The 17404-nt window shown below is 46.4% G+C and overlaps 1 protein-coding gene across 4 annotated transcripts in view; it reads left to right on the top strand.

The window, feature by feature from the left end:
• The window catches only part of INSR (insulin receptor), a 137587-nt gene that overhangs the window by 66905 nt on the left and 53278 nt on the right, over positions 1 to 17404 (top strand). For all 4 annotated transcript variants that reach the window (XM_047777294.1, XM_047777295.1, XM_047777296.1 and 1 more), the window contains exon 3: positions 16997 to 17318. In XM_047777294.1, the coding sequence (XP_047633250.1) occupies positions 16997 to 17318 (322 nt within the window). The remainder of the gene's footprint in view (positions 1 to 16996; positions 17319 to 17404) is intronic.

Below are 17404 nucleotides of genomic sequence, written 5' to 3' on the forward strand. Positions count from 1 at the left end.
TGTCTTGTTGTCCATAATGTGCCCCAACCGCGCATGCATGCAGCTATTTTCAGTCCTTTCCAGTGTTTTGTTTCTGTTTTTGGATTGTGTTGCTCAAGGAGACATTTGTCCAGATGCAAGCACTGTGGCAAAGGGCCTCAGGTCCCAGGTCCCAGCCTGTCTCACTGCCTCCTGTGCCGGGCCTGGGGCTGCCTGGCCCAGAGCCGGTTTGTTGAATTGGATGGAGCTCTGTGATGAGCTGGACTTGCAATAGACCAAGTCTCAGTCGCCCCCGCAGCACCCCCTACTCTCCACCCCCACCCCTGACCTGGCAGATTTGAGAAACAGCTTGCCAAAGTGAGGGTGAGCATGATTTCCCCAAGAACACCTCAAGGGGAAGGAAACGCATGTTTCTAGAGGCATGGTTTAAATTTGATTATTTAATCCACCCAATGCACCCCCTGCCCCACAGACGGTCAGAGATTGTTATAGCTATTTTACGGAGGAGGCTGAGAGGAGATGCCTGAAGTTGTTGCTGGTGCCGATGACACCTTTGAAAATGCTGCAAGATGCCAGATGCTGGGCTGAGCACACTTTATGCATCATTTCATTTGATGCTAAAGACACCCTACAGTACTTTTACTGTACTCATGGGGAACCAAGGCACAGAAAATGGAGTCCTATGCCCAGGAAGTGGCTGTGTCCCCTCCAGATGCAGGTCTCCCCAGCTCCATACTTCTTTGTCCTTCACACTTGGGTGATAGGAAGCGGTGGATCCCAGGTCTGACGGGAGAGCTTCGAGAGAGCAGATTTGGACAATCTGAGCCCATCACACCTTCCTCACCCCAGACCTGGAGGTTGAGGGACTGGATGTGATGTCTGTCCGTCCATCAGCTTGATCACATGGCAGAGGGATACTGGCGGGGACTAAAGCAAGGCTGAGGGTTCAGCCAAAGATGACATTTGGCTTTCTGGCTGTTCAGTGCAAGAAAAAAACACTTGGAGTTCCCGTCGTGGCTCAGCAGAAACGAATCTGACTAGCATCCATGAGGATGCATGTTCAATCCCTGGCCTCGCTCAGTGGGTTAAGGATCCAACATTCCCCTGAGCTGTGGTGTAGGTCAAAGACGAGGCTTGGATCTGGCGTTGCTGTGGCTGTGGTGTAGGCCAGCAGTTGCAGCTCCAGTTCGAACTCTAGCTTGGGAACCTCTATATGCTGAGTGTGAGGCCCTAAAACAGACAAACCACAACAAAAAAGAAAGAAACACCTTAGCTTTTACCGATTAACTTGAGGAAATGAACAGGTTAGAGCTGTTACAGCTGCCCTGTGGAGCATCAGCACAATTTGTACCTCAATGTTCTGGTGCTGGTGGGCTGATTTCTGCCCATCTCCCCAGGAGGTGGTGGAACTGTGTCCTTTCTGTTTGTCAGCTTGTGTGCAGAGCTCAGGATGGTGCCAGCCACCCCGTAGGTGCTCAGAGCGGTTGATCGAGGCATCGAGAAGGAAGACGGTAATGGGATTGGCACCCAGATGCATTTTGCTGCCCTGTCAACTTTTTAATTAAGAAACTAAGAGTTCAGAGTAGGAGAGCCCCTATCCATAAAGGTCAAAGGGGTTTCTAGGGCATCTCCATGGTGCAGAAAACAATCCACCTGTGAGTAAATATTGGCCACAGAGTGAGGGTGTGGATGTTGTTGATCCTGGTGGGGAAACAAAATTCCTCTGTGGTCGAAGTCGGCATGTGAAAGAGGCTTTTTTTTTTTTTTTTTTAAACCAATAAGTGTTTTCCCCATCACTTTGGTGGCTTAATTTGGACGTTGAAATGCTATCCATCCTTCTTACAACTTTCTTGGATGATACCTTGCGTCCAGTTGGATGGGAAAGAATTTGCACAGCTTTAAATTTCCTTCATGCATTTCCCCCATGAGGGTGCCAGGGCTTAGCATCGTAAATAGAAGCGGAGCCAGGAAGTTCCAGGTGTACAGGCTGTTTACTTAGGTAGATGGAGGGCTGCAAAGTGGATCCTAAGAGCCAGTAAAGTCTGAGGATCCAGGGGGCAAAGGGACAAACTCATTCTTTTTTTTTTTTTTTTAAAGTCAAAATAAACAGGGGCAGGAAATGGGTGCCCCCCCAACCCCATCAGGGAACTCATCTTTTTCTAATAGAAGAGCAGTGTCTGAAGTATACACACGGAAATGTCTTAAGAACAGCCATGGGGCTCCTGGAAGGGACACACCACACGGAGCTCCTCATTTCTTCTAGATGGAAAATAAAGCAGCCAGACTGGCTTTCTCAGTAAGGAAATAAGCAGAAAGTTGTCTCTCTTTGGTAATGATGGAGTTGAAAATGTTTTTTTTTTTTTCATTCTGACACATGATTCCATCGCATGCAGAAGTATGACACCTTCGACTCTTTACTCTGGTCCTTTAGGAGGTGAGGACATTTTCTCCATTCCCTGTCATTGTTCCTAAACTCGGCCAGCCCGTGCGTATAGCAGCTCCTGGGAAACTGGCTTCTGTTGACCTGTACACTTTTCAAGACTACCGTGCCCTTGTTATCAAAAAGCCAGTGGTCTTGTGAGCAGCCCGATTTAAAAAACTTTTTTAAAATTATAGTTGATTTACAATGTTCTGTCAATTTCTGCTATACAGCAAAGTGACCCAGCCATACATATAAGTCAATTCTTTTTCTCACACTATCTTCTATCATGCTCTATCACAAGAGGTTGGATGCAGTTCGTGTGCTGTACAGCAGGACCTCATTGCTTATCCATTCTAAGTGGAATAGTTTGCATCTGTTAACCCCAAACTCCCAGTCCATCTCACGCCCGCCCCCTTTCCCTTGGCAACCACAAGTCTGTTCTCTGTGTCTGTGAGTCTGTTTTTATTCTACAGATATGTTCCTCTGTGCCATATTTTAGATTCCACATATAAGTGATATCATATGGTATTTGTCTCGTTCTGATTTACTTCACTTCGTGTGAGAGTCTCTAGTTCCATCCATGTTGCTGCAAATGGCAGTATTCTGCTCTTTTTAATGGCTGAGTAGTATTCCATTGTATATATGTACCACATCTTCATAATCTTTTCATCTGTCATGGACATTTAGGTTGTTTCCATGCCTTGGCTATTGTGAATATTGCTGTGATGAACATAGGGGGTGCATGTATCCTTCTGATGTATAGGTTTGTCCATATAGATGCCCAGAAGTGGGGTTGCTGGATCCTATAGTAGTTCTATATTTAGTTTTCTGAGGAAACGCCATACCATTTTCCATAGTGGTTGTGCCAATTTACGTTCCTACCAGCAGTGTAGGAGGGTTCCCTTTTCTGCACACCCTCTCCAGCATTTGTTATTTGTATACTTATTCATGATAACGGCCCTTTATTTATGGTTGAGATTGTCCCCAGGGAAACACTCCTTGCGATTTAGACCTTCCACAGCGACAGATTTCAGACTCTGACATTTCCCATTCTCACTTCCTCGTTGTCGTGGAGGCTGCGGTTCTGAGTCTCTGTCTCTCTCTCCCTCTCATCTCCCTGCCACTAGAAAACGGTCATATCTAATTCCAAAAACGACACGGAAAGCTTCAATGTGTGAGCGCATAGGAACAAGAAAAATATGCAAAGAATTCCAGGCAGAAGGCGTTATCAGGGAGAAAAGGAAAAAGTTTTCACGGTGGGTGAAGGGACGGTCCTTAACGAAGGTCAAGTACACCTAGAGCCAATTTTAGAAAACAAATTGTAGGAAATACAGGGAGAATTGAAAAGCCTCAAGGGAGACACAAACACAGCCTTGATTGCATAGATAAACCTCAATTAGGCAACAAGGAGTTTGAATAATATGGTTAATAAGATTGTGGTAACAGATATGGGCTGAACTTTGTATTCTGCAAACAGTACACATTTTAAAGTGCTCTCAAAATATTTCGAAGAACTAATCATCTGTTAAATCTCAAAAAAAAAACCCCAAAACAAAACCAATACATTCCGAAAAGCAGACATTGAACTACTGCAAGTAAACATAACTGGAAATTAATTTTTAAAAGCTTAACCAAACAAGCAAGACGAACTCCCACCATGTGATAATTAAAAACAAAACATAACTGTTAACTTTGGTCAAAGGTGAATGTCAAGGTGGCAAGAATAGATGTTTTAGAAGATGGGAGGAGTTCCTGCTGTGGTGCAACGGGTTAAGGATCTTGCATTGCTGCAGCTGTGGTATATGTCACAGCTGTGGCTCGGCTTTGATCTCTGTCCTGGGAACTTCCATATGCCTTGGGTGTGGGCAAAAAAGGAAAAAAAAGAAGAAAGAGAAGGAGAAGAAGAAGAAGGAGAAGACAGGAATGTGTGGACGCAGAGACAAAGGCAGAGACATAAATGAGTATATTGAGAAATCACCAAAATGAAACAATAATGAAACACATCTACACAGGAAGAAGGAATTAGTAAGTTAGCAGGGACTAACTGATCAGAAAACTCATAGAACCGACCAATCCAGGAGCTGGATCTTTTCGAACTTCATTGTGCACCAGGGTAGCCACTAAGCCACAGGGAAATAAATTCAGTTTCTCAGTCATTCTAGACAATTTCCAGCACTTGGTGACTATATATGGCTAGTGACTACCAAATCGGATAGCACATATGGAAGGTCCCAGGCTAGGGGCCGAATTGGAGCTGCAGCTGCTGGCCTATGCCACAGCCACTGCAACGCCAGATCCGAGATGCATCTGGGACCTATACCACAGCTCACGGCAAAGCTGGATCCTTAACCCACTGAGTGAGGTCAGGGATTGAACCTTCATCCTCATGGATTCTAGTCGGGTTTGTTACCAAGGAGCCACGATGGGAACGCCTCGAAGCAGACAGTTTATGGGACAGTGCTGTTTTAGCAGGAAGATTCTACAGTGTGCAACCAAGAAAAAAAGGGCATGGGAAAAAACATATATAAAGTGAAGAATGAAGATGGAGATGTAACTTAAAATCTGTGAAAAAAATTATAAAGACATCTCTAGTAATAAATACATTGAGAAATAGTATTAAAATAACTTTCTTTACTGCTTTAAATGCCTATTTTATTTAGGCTACTCATTTCCTTTTGCAAGAAAGTAAGGCTCCGAATTTGCCCCTGAGAACGGCTATGTGTTTGTAAGTTGTGCTCTATGTCTGTTATTAATTTCTTTTTTTTTTGTCTTTTTGTCTTTTGTTGTTGTTGTTGTTGCTATTTCTTAGGCCGCTCCCGCGGCATATGGAGGTTCCCAGGCTAGGGGTTGAATCGGAGCTGTAGCCACCGGCCTATGCCAGAGCCACAGCAACGGGATCCAAGTCGCGTCTGCAACCTACACCACAGCTCACGGCAACGCCGGATCGTTAACCCACTGAGCAAGGGCAGGGACCAAACCCGCAACCTCATGGTTCCTAGTCGGATTCGTTAACCACTGCGCCACGACGGGAACTCCTGTTATTAATTTCTAAACAGCCTGTAAATTTTACATTGGCCCAAGAGGCAGAAAACATGAATAGGCTAAACCTCACCTTTTAAAAAAGTACTGCTATAGTTAATTGCCTAAAATATGTATGTAGTACATACATAAATGAGAGAAAACTTTAAAACTGTCCATAACAAACAAAGGCCCATGCACTCTAGGGAGAGTAGTTTTCAGAAGCGGACTGGGGTGATTTGAGGCATGACTTAGGAACCATGATGACACAACAATCAGTCATGTGCAGAAGTCCCAACATCCTAGACTCCACACCTCCAACCCAAATCATCCCAGTTTGAGCACCCGGCTTCTTTTTTTTTGTCTTCTTAGGGCCATATGGAAGCACCCGTGGCATATGGAGGTTCCCAGGCTAGGGGTCAAATCGGAGCTGTAAGGATCCAGGCCGGGCCATGTCTGCAACTCACAGTCCATAGCTCACAGCAACACCGGATCCTTAGCCCACTGGGCGAGGCCAGGGATCAAACCTGCATCTTCATGGATTCTAGTTGGGTTTGCCAGTCTGTGGTCCTTTTTGTGAGTCCTGTGCACCTGCCCAAAGTGGAAACTTGGGGGTCATCCACGTGATAAGTCTTGATGACCTCACCTCCCTGACGGCTTCAGAAGCCAAGCCTCTTCCTCTCTGTTCCCTCTGCCATTGCCTTCTTCAGCCATCCACCAGAGAGTCAGAAAGGTGGCCCCAAATGTGGATCTGGTGGTGTCTTTTCTGGTTGAAGCCCTCCTGTGGCTCCTCCTGTGATGGCAGAGTCCAAGCCCTTAGGGTTCCCAAACGGTCCTGTCTGGCCTGATGTCCCACACCTTTTCCTCTGTACTTTGCCCTGTTTATAGTTAAAGGCAGCCCTGATGATTCACCCATTCTCGCGTACTGACCCTCTCCAGCTGGGATAAAGGCAGTCACCTGATTCCCCTCACCTTTTTTTTTTTTTTTTAAATTTCCTATGAGCTTTATTGTGCACCTACTGTGTGTTCATGGCACTGGGACGCAGCCATATGACAGATGTAGTAAGAAGCCTCCCTTTCACAGGGCTTGTCCATCTCTCTTGTGCCTATGGGGAGAGTAGAGCTGGGATCTCTAGCCGTTTTTTGCATCTCAGTGCCAGGAAGGGGCCAAATCCAAGTGGGCCAGGATGGGAAACACTATGAATTAAACCCACAGTGTAAGCCCAGCCTCTCTGGGAGACCTGGGTTCCAGTTTCTGCTGGCATTAGCAAAGCAATCCTTTTGTGCTTCAGTGTCTCCGTCTGTAATGGAGATGGTTGTTTGAGTAATAGGGTTATTAATAAGAGCTTTATTAACCGATGTGGGTTGAGTGTTGTATTCTGCAAACGGAATATGCATTTTAAAGTGTATTTCTGCGGGGGAGAGGGAGGCGTTAGAGAATGTCCATTCGTATGCCTCGGTCTTGGAACTGGCAGTTTAGGTGGACCTTTTCAAATACAGGAGGAACGTTGGCTGCAGGGCACCCCGAAATGAAACCCTGTAAGTTTTCGTAAGAATGTAATTTATGAGTACGGTTCTTGGTATTCTGGGCGAGTGGTGGGTGGAACATTGAGGGTTGGGTCCGAGAGAACACGGTCTCCGGGGTGCGGACTCTTCTCCTGCCACACCCCCTTCGCCCCCAATTTGGGAGATTTTGCTGTATGACCTTGGCGGGCAGCTGCCCCCCTCTGGGCTCCTCCCGAATGAGGCCTGGAGCCACGGTGCCCCTCGGCCGTCCCGGGCGCTGCCTGCCACGCGGTGACCTGATCTGGGCACACGCCCAGCTCCGCGCACGGCCCAAGCCGCCCGGTGTTTGCTGAGGAAGCCCGCACACTCGCTTTCTCCTTTACTTTAACTTCCAAAGCTCTATTCTTTGCGGGCCCGCCCTGCAAGGTCTGCACCCTCGAGAGGCCCTCCCGGGGCCCGGGGAGCGGACCGACCTGCGATGGTCAGGGATCCAGCGCCAGTCGGGCGAGCTGAGCCCCGCGCGCCCGGGGGCGGGGCCAGCGCCCCGGCAGCACGCCCGCCCATTGGCCGAGCGCGAGGGCGGCGCTGCGGCTGCCGCCACTGCCGGGCATGGATTTCACGGAGCGGAGCGCGCCACGGGCTTTGTGCTTCGCGGGCGCTGGTGGCTCGCGGGGGCGGGGCTTAGCCCGCCCTGGATCCACCTTTCTTGAACACGCACATAGATGCCTGAAACTGACCAATCCTGAGGCTGTTTTAGTGGGGGGCAGGGCCCTCATCCCCGCCCCCTGGGGGGCTCCACCTCTATTCTGGCTGGCCTGAGCCGTATTTCCCCGAAGAGCTCCGCAACTCCAAACGCATCTGGGAAGAGAATCTGAACGCGCGCGGGGGCAGCATTATTGGGGAAGGAAAGGGGGAGCTTCCTTGCTTCAAAGACGTGAACTCCTGTGGTCGCCACTTCTTGGGGGGACCGCACTCTCAAAAGGGCGTCTGTGTACCACCTGTCACAAGTTCACCCAGCCCCCCACCCCACCATTCAATCAACCGTATTCCAAGGGGAGGAATTTCCCGACAATTTGCTGCCCGCGCCCCGGGGGCTCCGGGGACTCGAACCTCTGTTGTCAGGGTTTGGGGCGGGTGCGGCCCAGAAAGTCTTTGGATGGAAACAGAGTAAATAATTTTAAGGAGTTTATAAAATTCACACTTACAGGGAGAGCCACGGGGCGCTGTGGTGAATGTGTCTGCAGGCTCATGACGCAACTGTTCCCTTTGGAAATTTCTGGAAAGCAGTACTTTTTGGAATAATAAATCTTGAGGTTTTTTTTTTTTTTTAGCTACAGGCTTTGGAAAGGAATGTAGCAAAATGTTATTAACATATGTCGTGCTATGGAAACATTTAATAGGGGGTTTTGAAAAAAAGTTTGTTTTCTTTTTACCATGTAGCTTTTTAATTGAGAAAGACCAAATTGATTTGAACCTTAAAAGGCAAAGAATCAAAAAGTGGCTGTATTTTGTAAGCATGTTATTTACTGGGCTGCACTGCCTTTGTTTCTATTTCAGCTAGTACTCTTACCTGTATATAAATTGGTAACTTAATTTTGATGTCTTTTGCAAGTTTACAGAAAAGTTGCAAGAATTGTACCTAGATATTCATCAGTTATTTACATTACCCAATTTTAAAAATTATCTCTCTGACATATTTATATACACACATTATATACTTTTTTCCCCCTGAGTCATCAGAGAGTCAGATGCGGACGTATTGTTCCTGTGCCTTTAATTCTTTGGGGGTTATTTTCTAAGAATAAGAAAATGAGGATGTTAACACTGAAGCAATATTTGAATCCGCAGTCTCTTATATAAATCTCATCTGTTGTCTCTGTGTTGTCTATCATCACTAATATTTCTTCCTGGTCCAGGTTCCAATCTAGTAACCCACTTGGTATTTAGTTACTTTGACTGCTGATTTTGTACCAAGGCAGGCAATATCTTAAGAGAAACTTTTTGAAGTCATTGATACTGGTCAGCTATTCTGACACAGTCTCTACCGGAATATTAGGGGGTAGGATGATATAATTGATCAAAAACATTTATTAATCTTCTAAGAGTTTTTTAATGTATGGAAGTGTAGTTAATTTACAATGCTATGTTAGTTTCAAGTGTACAGCAACGTGATTCAGTTATGCTAAAAATGTGTTTTTAAATAGACGTCAGCTTTAGACCAGTAGCACACATACGAGTAAAAAAGAAAGAAAGAAAAAAAAAATCAAGTTGAGTTGATAGGTAATGGTGCCTCTCCTTACCCTTTCCTCCATCCTCGTCCCCTCCCCACAGGCAGTCATGGGGCACATTTCTTGTATCCCTTCCAGAGGGACACGTGTCCTGTTTGTCCCCCCCTCCCCCAATTTTTAAGATGTAATTTTACACACGGCAGAATTCATTGGCTTTGGTGTATGTTCTGTGAGTTTTGATGGATATATATGGTCAGGTAACCATCACCACAGTCAAGATCTGAAATGATTCCTTTATAGCCCAAATTTCTCTGCACCTCCTGCAGTCAGTGCTTCCCCAGTTCCAGCCCCTGGTGACCATTAATGTGTCCACCATCCCTATAATTTTGCTTTTTCCAGGGTGCCATATAAATGGCATCGTAGCAGTGTGTAGCTTTGGAGACCAGCTTCTTAAGCTCAATACGGTGCATCCGAAATCCATCCACGTGTTATGAGAATCAGCACTTCATTCTTTTTTTTTGACTGCTCAGCAGCATTCGTTGTGTGAAGGTACAATGTTTATCCCTTCCCTGGCTGAGGGACTTTTAGATTGTTTCCAGTTTGGGGTGATTACAACTGTCGCCACTATAAACATTCACAGACAGGAATTTGTGTCAACGTAAGTGTTTTGGTTTTGTTTTTCCATTTCTCCTGGGTAGACCCCTAGGTCCTGTGGTTCAGATCAGAAGTGTATGTTTATCTCTGCAAGAAATGATCAAACTCTTTATCGAACTAGCTGTCCATTTTGTTTTCCAACCAGGTATACCTCTCTTCCTTTTCCCAAAAACAAGTTATGTTCTTTAGACACTTTTTTACCTTCCTTTTTTTTCTCTTTTTATTTATTTAATATGTATATTTACATTTTTATTATAGTTGATTTACAGTGTTCTGTCGATTTCTGCTGTATAGCAAAGTGACCCAGTCCTACATATGTATATATATATATATATATATATATATATATATATATATATGTATGTATAAATTCTTTTTCTCATATTATCTTCTATCAAATTCTATCACAAGTGATCGGATATAGTTCCCTGTGCTGTACAGCAGGACCTCATTGACTATCCATGCTAAATGTAACAATTTGCATCTACTAACCCCAAACTGCCGGTCCATCCCCCCCCCCTTGGTAACCACAAGTCTGTTCTCTTATGCTTGTGAGTCTGTTTCTATTTTGTAGATAATTTCGCCTGTGCCATATTTTAGATTGCACATGTAAGTGATATCCTATGTTATTTGTCTTTCTCTTTCTGATTTACTTCACTTAGTGTGAGGATCTCTAGTGGTGTCCATATTGCCACTTTTTTTTTCTTTTTCTTTCTTTCTTTCTCTTTTTTGGCTGCCCTGAGCCAGCGCTGCTGGGAGGTAGTGGCTGGATTCAATATGCACCCCCCCCTCCAGGGGAGGTAAAAGTGGGGAGGGGGAGAGAGGGAGGTGGGTACCCCCAGTGGCATTTCTATTAAATAAGATAAAGTACTTGAAAACAGTGTGGGAGCCACCCAGAGGTGGCTTATCATTATCAAAGGAGAGTCTTCAAAAGTTAAAAAAAAAAAAAACAAACCCATCCACCTCTTATGCAAAAGAAGCAAACAAACAAAAAACACCAAAGAACACCTGTCAACACTTTTAACCCTTTGGTGAGGGCCACCAGTAGGATGGTAAAGCCAAAGTGTTTATCATCCCTGAAATAGGATTGCAGAGTTAGATACAGAGATGCTTAATGTCCCAGGGGCAGAAAACCTGTCATTCTTGGAGGTTATTGCTTCTACAGGATAAAAATGACTTACGGCATATCCATTTATCTGTTGACATCTGGCTTCCCAGAGTTGAGGCCCTAATAGAAATAGTAAATCCATCACAGGTAAGTTTCAGCGGGGGAGGAGTTGTCGAAAGATCTTTGGTCAATAAAGTTTTATTGACACAATGTGCTTGGGTCCAAACATTTGCCCTGGGATCTTCTACCTCCCCCCTCCCCCAAAAAAGGAAAATTGGCCAGCTCCTGCTCTGGAGAATGAAACCATTCTCAGATGGGCCTCTGAGGCAGGGCTCCGGAGGACTGAACAGCCCTGTCCTTAGGCTTTGGCCTTGTTTGCGAGTGTTGGATCATTTTTCTTAGCATTGTCTGGGCCGGAAGGCTTATGTGTTTGGGAAGTTTTTGTTGGGTCTTTGCTGACCCCTCTTTTGAACTCAAGGGCTGATGCTCAGATGTGGCCCCAGCCCAGGAAACAGGCATCTTCCTGTTGTCACATGTGCCTTCCCAGAGGCGGAGACTTCATGAGCCCTAGAAAATTCTCTGCCTCCTATGTTGCTTCCTGCCATTGATTCCCAACCCTTGGAATGATCCGACAGTTTATTCATAATGATGGTAACAATTCTAAGGCCCTCAGAGCTGATTTATATCAAAACTACGATGTGTTTAGCAAAGAACTCTACCCACATCTCACTGACAGGTGTGAGAAGGAGTCCAGACGTTATTGTCAGTTGCCATTGTTCAGGCAAGAAAACTCAGGCTGTCTCTGGTCTTTTAGAGAACACTTCCTGGCGTGCTTGTGGCATGGAAAGCTGTGTGCATGTCACACACACACACACACCCAGCTAGGTGGACCCTGTGGACAGCTGTGACCTTCTTTGGGCCCAGGAATGTCGGGTTCAGAGCCAGAAGATCAAAGTTCTGGTTGTGGCCCTGTGGCATCTCAGCCGAGGAGAGGCGTCTCGTTCCCTGGCAGGGTCTTTGTTAGAGTTAAATAAGAATCTAAAGGGAGGAGTTCCCATTGTGGCTCAGTGGTTAACCAACCCGACTAGTATCCATGAAGATGTGGGTTCAATCCCTGGCCTCGCTCAGTGGGTTAAGGATCCGGCATTGCCGTGAGCTGTGGTGTAGGTTGCAGATGCGGCTCGGATCCCGCGTTGCTGTGGCTGTGGTGTAGGCCGGCAGCTATAGCTCCGATTCGACCCCTAGCCTGGGAACCTCTGTATACTGTGGGTGAGGCCCTAAAAAGACAAAAGACAAAAAGAAAAAAAAAATAGACCTAAGGGGAAGGAGGTATATAAACTAAAAAGCTGACACCAACATTGGTAGGTTAACCCCAGCCTGCTCTGATGAACAACTTCTTCCTTCTTTTTGGATCCATGTAGAGAATCAGAATATGCACCTATGCATAGGTGCTCCAAAATTTCCCTGTAATTTTGCATGGTGTTTGTGGAGCTCCTGCAACTGAGAGTTCTTGGGTGAATTCCTGAGCCCCTGGCTAAACACTGGGGACCTAGAACAGCCCCAAAGGCCTTTCTCTGGCTTCCTCTCTGTCTATTTGGACATGGTTCTGCTGAGTCCCTGCTGGGTGCAAGGCCCTGTCCTAGGAGTGTGTGTAAATGGAGCCATCATGGCCCTGGCCCCTAGCTTCATAGACAGACAGTCAACAAGCGCCCCAGATAACTTTCAAGAGTGATAATGTGCTGTAGGAAAAATGTCATAAGCTCATGTGTTCAAAGTGGTTTTGAGAAGGCGAGAGTGACTTCCAGGGGAGGTCAGGGGAGGTCTTTCTAAGGGGTTGACACCTGAAGGTCGAGGAGGATATGGGAATAAGCCAGAGCAGCAGATGCAAACGTCCTGAGGTAGGGCTGAGGCTGGCTGTGGGAGGGCCAGGAAGGAGGCTGGAGTGGCTGCTGCCTGGGGCTGCGAGGAGGACTCAGAGAGGCCAGCAGGCACAAGACACATGACACCTGTAGCTTTGGTAAGGAGTTTATTTGTATTCTCTAAGCTTCTGCTGTGCTATTCTAAAACCAGTAGCCAGCCGTGGCTAATAAGATTAAAACTGAGGAGTTCCCGCTGTGGCGCAATGGGATGAGCAGGATCTCTGCAGCGCTGAAATGAAGGTTCGATACCCCATCCAGCACAGCGGGCTAAGGATCCTGTGTTGCTGCAGCTGCCTAAGATGCAGCTGTGGCTCAACTCTGATCCCTGGCCTGGGAACTCCATATGCCACAAGGCGGCCCCAAAAGAAAGATAAAAAAATTAAAAGTGAAAGGCAGTTGAAAGTTTGGTTCCTCAGTAGAAATTGGAGCCTCTTGTACACTTGGCATGTAAAATGGCACAGCGGCTATGGAAAATGGGATGGTGGTTCCTCAAAAAAATTAAAAAGAGAAATCCCAGGAGTTCCCGCTGTGGCACAGTGGGTTAAGAACCTGACGGCGGCAGCTGGAGTTGATGTGGGGGTGCAGGTTCCATCCCCAGCTCGGCGCAGTGGGTTAAAGCATTCAGCGTTGTCACAGCTGTGGTGTAAGTTGCAGCTGCAGCTCAGATTCAGTTCCTGGACCAGGAACCTCCATATGCTTCTGTTGCGGCCATTAAAAAAGAAAAAAAAAAAAAAGAAAAGAAAAGAAAAAGAAAGTGCAGAAAGCTTCAGTTACAAAATTTGGGCAAATAATATCTGCATTTAGGGCCACAAATTACCACACAGCCTCTTCTCCCCACCGGCATTTTTCATGCTGTAATAACTAACATGATCACCACAGAGATAAAAGAAAAGCCAACATTATCTGGATTTTATGAAAAATAATGGCCATCAAAATCTTACAAGATATGATTTGGCCAAAAATCCAGGCAGGTCGACCAGATGATTCCCTTTTTAAACCTGTACAGGCGTTCCGTTGTGGCTTAGTGGAAAGGCACCTGAGTAGTATCCATGAGGACTTGGGTTCAATTCCTGGCCTTGCTCAATAGGTTAAGGATCTGGCATTGCTGTGGGCTCTGGTGTAGGTCACAGACATGGCTTGGATCTGGCATTGCTGTGGCTGTGGCATAGGTCAGCAGCTGCAGCTCTATTCGACCCCTAGCCTGGGAACTTCCATATGCTGCAGGTGTGGCCCTAAAAAAAAAAAAAAAAAAAAGAATTGAAAGTGGACATTTTGTACACCCATGATCACAGCAGCATTATTCACAATAGGCAAATGGTTTAAGTAACCTGTCAGTTGACTAGATAAACAAAATGTGGTATATACACACAATGAAACAGTATTAAGCCTTAAAAGAAAGAAAATTTTTAAAATGGCAAAACCATATCTCTTTATTAATCACTATTTGCACGTTTCACATCTCTTATTCAATAGTACCCCCCCGCCCCACCACCAGCCCAGCCCAACACTTTTGGATCATGAAAAGCTTGGAGATAGTTAAAATTCCAGAAAAAAAAAAAAAAAACATGTTTGGGACCATGCCAGTGGCATGTAGAAGTTCTAGGGCCAGGGATCGAACCCTCCCCACAACAGTGACCTGAGCTGCAGCAGTAATGACGACAGAGTCTTAACCCGCTGCACCACCAGAGAACTCCAAAACTCCTAGAAAATTTTTCGGAAGAATTTTTGCAAAGTTTGGATTCTCCCCTTCTTGACGTATGTGATTGACTTTCATTGAATAAATGTAAGCAGTTACAAGAACTCAAGCTTATTATTCATCTGATTGTGTATATAAGTTTTCCTCCTTATCAAGATATAGTCAAATGCCCATCAATGATATTGCCCACAGGAATTCTGTCATTCTTCAAAAGGAACTTCTGACACCTGCTACCTTGTGGATGAACCTTGAGGACATGATGCTCAGTGAAATCAGCCAGACACAAAAGGACAAATACTGTCTGATTCCACTTTAACAGGTCCCTAGAGGAGTCAGATCTACAGAGACAGGACCTAGATGTCGGGGCCGGGGGGGGGGGGGGGGGAAAGTCCGTGTTTCACCAGCATGGAGTTTCAGCTTGGGAAGATCAGAAGGTCCCAGAGGTGGATGGTAGGGATGGTTATACCACAGCGTGAATGTGCTTAATGCCACTGAGCTGTGGACTTGAAAATGGTTAAGATGGTCAGTTTCACGCTATGCATATTTTGTCACAATTGAAAAAAAAAAAAAAAGTTTGGTTCCTCGTTGCATGAACCACACTCAACAGCCACCAGGGAGAAGTGGCTACTGTGTTGGACAGCGCAGATCGAGACCATTTCCGTCCTTGCAGAAAGTTCCATCAGACTGCTCATGTGGGAATGTGGCTTCAGAAGCCGCTTCATTTCCTTGGGTCCAGTCAATGGTTCCACATGGACTGTCATATTGACAGCAGCAAATCAAAGGGCCTGAGGATGTGGGGTGAAGAACACTCCCCGGTCTCCAAACCGTGTTCCCAGCTATATCTGGAGGAAGCAAAGAAGGGGCCCCTGGGAACAACCTCTGCTCTGGCCGAGATCTTTCCAGCCATCTGTTCAGGGACAAATTTCCCTGGCAGCCTGGGAAGGGAGGGCTGGTCCTCGAGATCCAGGGCCAGATGTTGAGGCACCAAAGTCCAGGGGAATCAGGAAGTGATGATTGCTGAGATGTTGGGAGAAAGCGGGGGTGTAAAAGGTGCTGGAGAGGAGTTCCCATTGTGGCTCGGTGGGCTAAGAACCCAACATTGTCTCCGTGAGGATGTGGGTTCAATCCCTGTCCTCACTTAGTGGGTTAAGAATCTGGCATTGCTGCAAGCCGCAGCATAGGCTCGGATCCTGAATTGCTCTGGCTGTGGTGTAGACTGGCGGTTGCCGCTCCAATTTGACCCCTAGCCTGGGAACTTCCGTATGTTGCAGGTGCAGTCATTAAAAAAACAAAAGCGGGGGGCTGGAGGAAATCAGGGTGGTGTCCAGCCGTTAGTGGACAAGTTCAGTTGCATCAAACAAGAAACCCACGAAATCCGTGCACAACCTCTGCCTCTCCATGTACATAGCCCTCATCTTCCCCATCTGTAATCACCCACAGGTCACAGCAGAAATGCCACCTCCGCTTACCTCCATCTTGATGCTTGCTGTGTAGGTAGTTGGGCTTTTAAATAATGAATCTCTCTCCTTCATTAGACCATGTGATCCTGAAGACAGGGTCTTTGGCCACTGTGTTCCCATGGTGGCTGCAGTATCTCGATCAGTGCAAGCAGATGTCTGTTGAAGCAGTAAATGAACTTTGGGCTATTTGCTTAACCTCCTTGTGCCTCAGTTTCCCCATTGGTAAAGTGGAGGAAGGAGAGATCGGGATGTATCTGCTTATCTACGGATATATATCTGCATGCTGGAGCTGGCTTGCTAGAGCCAACTGTGTAATTTTCAGGAAATGTGTAGACTGGTTCTTAAACAAGCTGTTATTAAAATTTAAACGATATCAATTTACAGTGAAACAAATTATGTTAAAAGAACCAAGGTAGGAGTTCCCTAGTGGCTCAGCCCATTAAGGATCTGGCGTTGTCATTGCTGTGGCTCGGGTCACTGCTGTGGCAAGGTTCAGTCCCTGACCTGGGAACTTGTGCCTGCTTGGGCGCTGCCAAAACAAAACAAAACAAAAACGAAAGCAATCAATACTCAAAACTCACTTCTTAATATCTCCTTACATTGTTCTACTAGATATGCCTTTGAGGATTCTTGCTACTACTGTATCTATGTGATAGAGGTATGGTTTAATGCTGTGCTAATATGTATCTCTTACTGGCTCCACATGCAGTAACTGTAGGTGTGGGTAGCTTGAAAGGGACCATGGTGGGGGTATTTATTTACACCAGGGTAATTGGCAAATGCTATAAAGCAGAACCTCTCTGCCCGACCCCCATCACTGAAGACATTATTAAGCATTGGCAAGCACATCACTGGTTTGGGGGCTGAAGTGAGTTACTGGTTGTGCCTGGCGCAAAGCAAGTGCTGATATTATTTTGTTTGGCTCACACGCCCTCATCCTGAATCGCCGTCATGCAGACAGGAATTGGGCAAAGCCACTGACCAACTGTTTTGCTTCTCCCTCTAGTGTGCCCGACCATCTGTAAGTCGCACGGATGCACTGCCGAGGGCCTCTGCTGTCACAGCGAGTGTTTGGGCAACTGCTCTGAGCCAGACGACCCCACCAAGTGCGTGGCCTGCCGCAACTTCTACCTGGACGGCAGGTGCGTGGAGACCTGCCCGCCCCCCTACTACCACTTCCAAGACTGGCGCTGCGTGAACTTCAGCTTCTGCCAGGACCTGCACAACAAATGCAAGAACTCAAGGAGACAGGGCTGCCACCAGTATGTCATTCACAACAACAAGTGTATCCCTGAGTGCCCCTCAGGGTACACGATGAATTCCAGCAAGTGAGTCCGGGGTATGGATTCTGGGGCTGAGGTGGGGCCGGGTAGCCAAGAGGGGAAGGAACTTGGGGTTGGTGTTGGGGGTGTTG

Source organism: Phacochoerus africanus, chromosome 4 (assembly GCF_016906955.1).
Source record: "Phacochoerus africanus isolate WHEZ1 chromosome 4, ROS_Pafr_v1, whole genome shotgun sequence".
Classification (NCBI taxonomy): domain Eukaryota; kingdom Metazoa; phylum Chordata; class Mammalia; order Artiodactyla; family Suidae; genus Phacochoerus; species Phacochoerus africanus.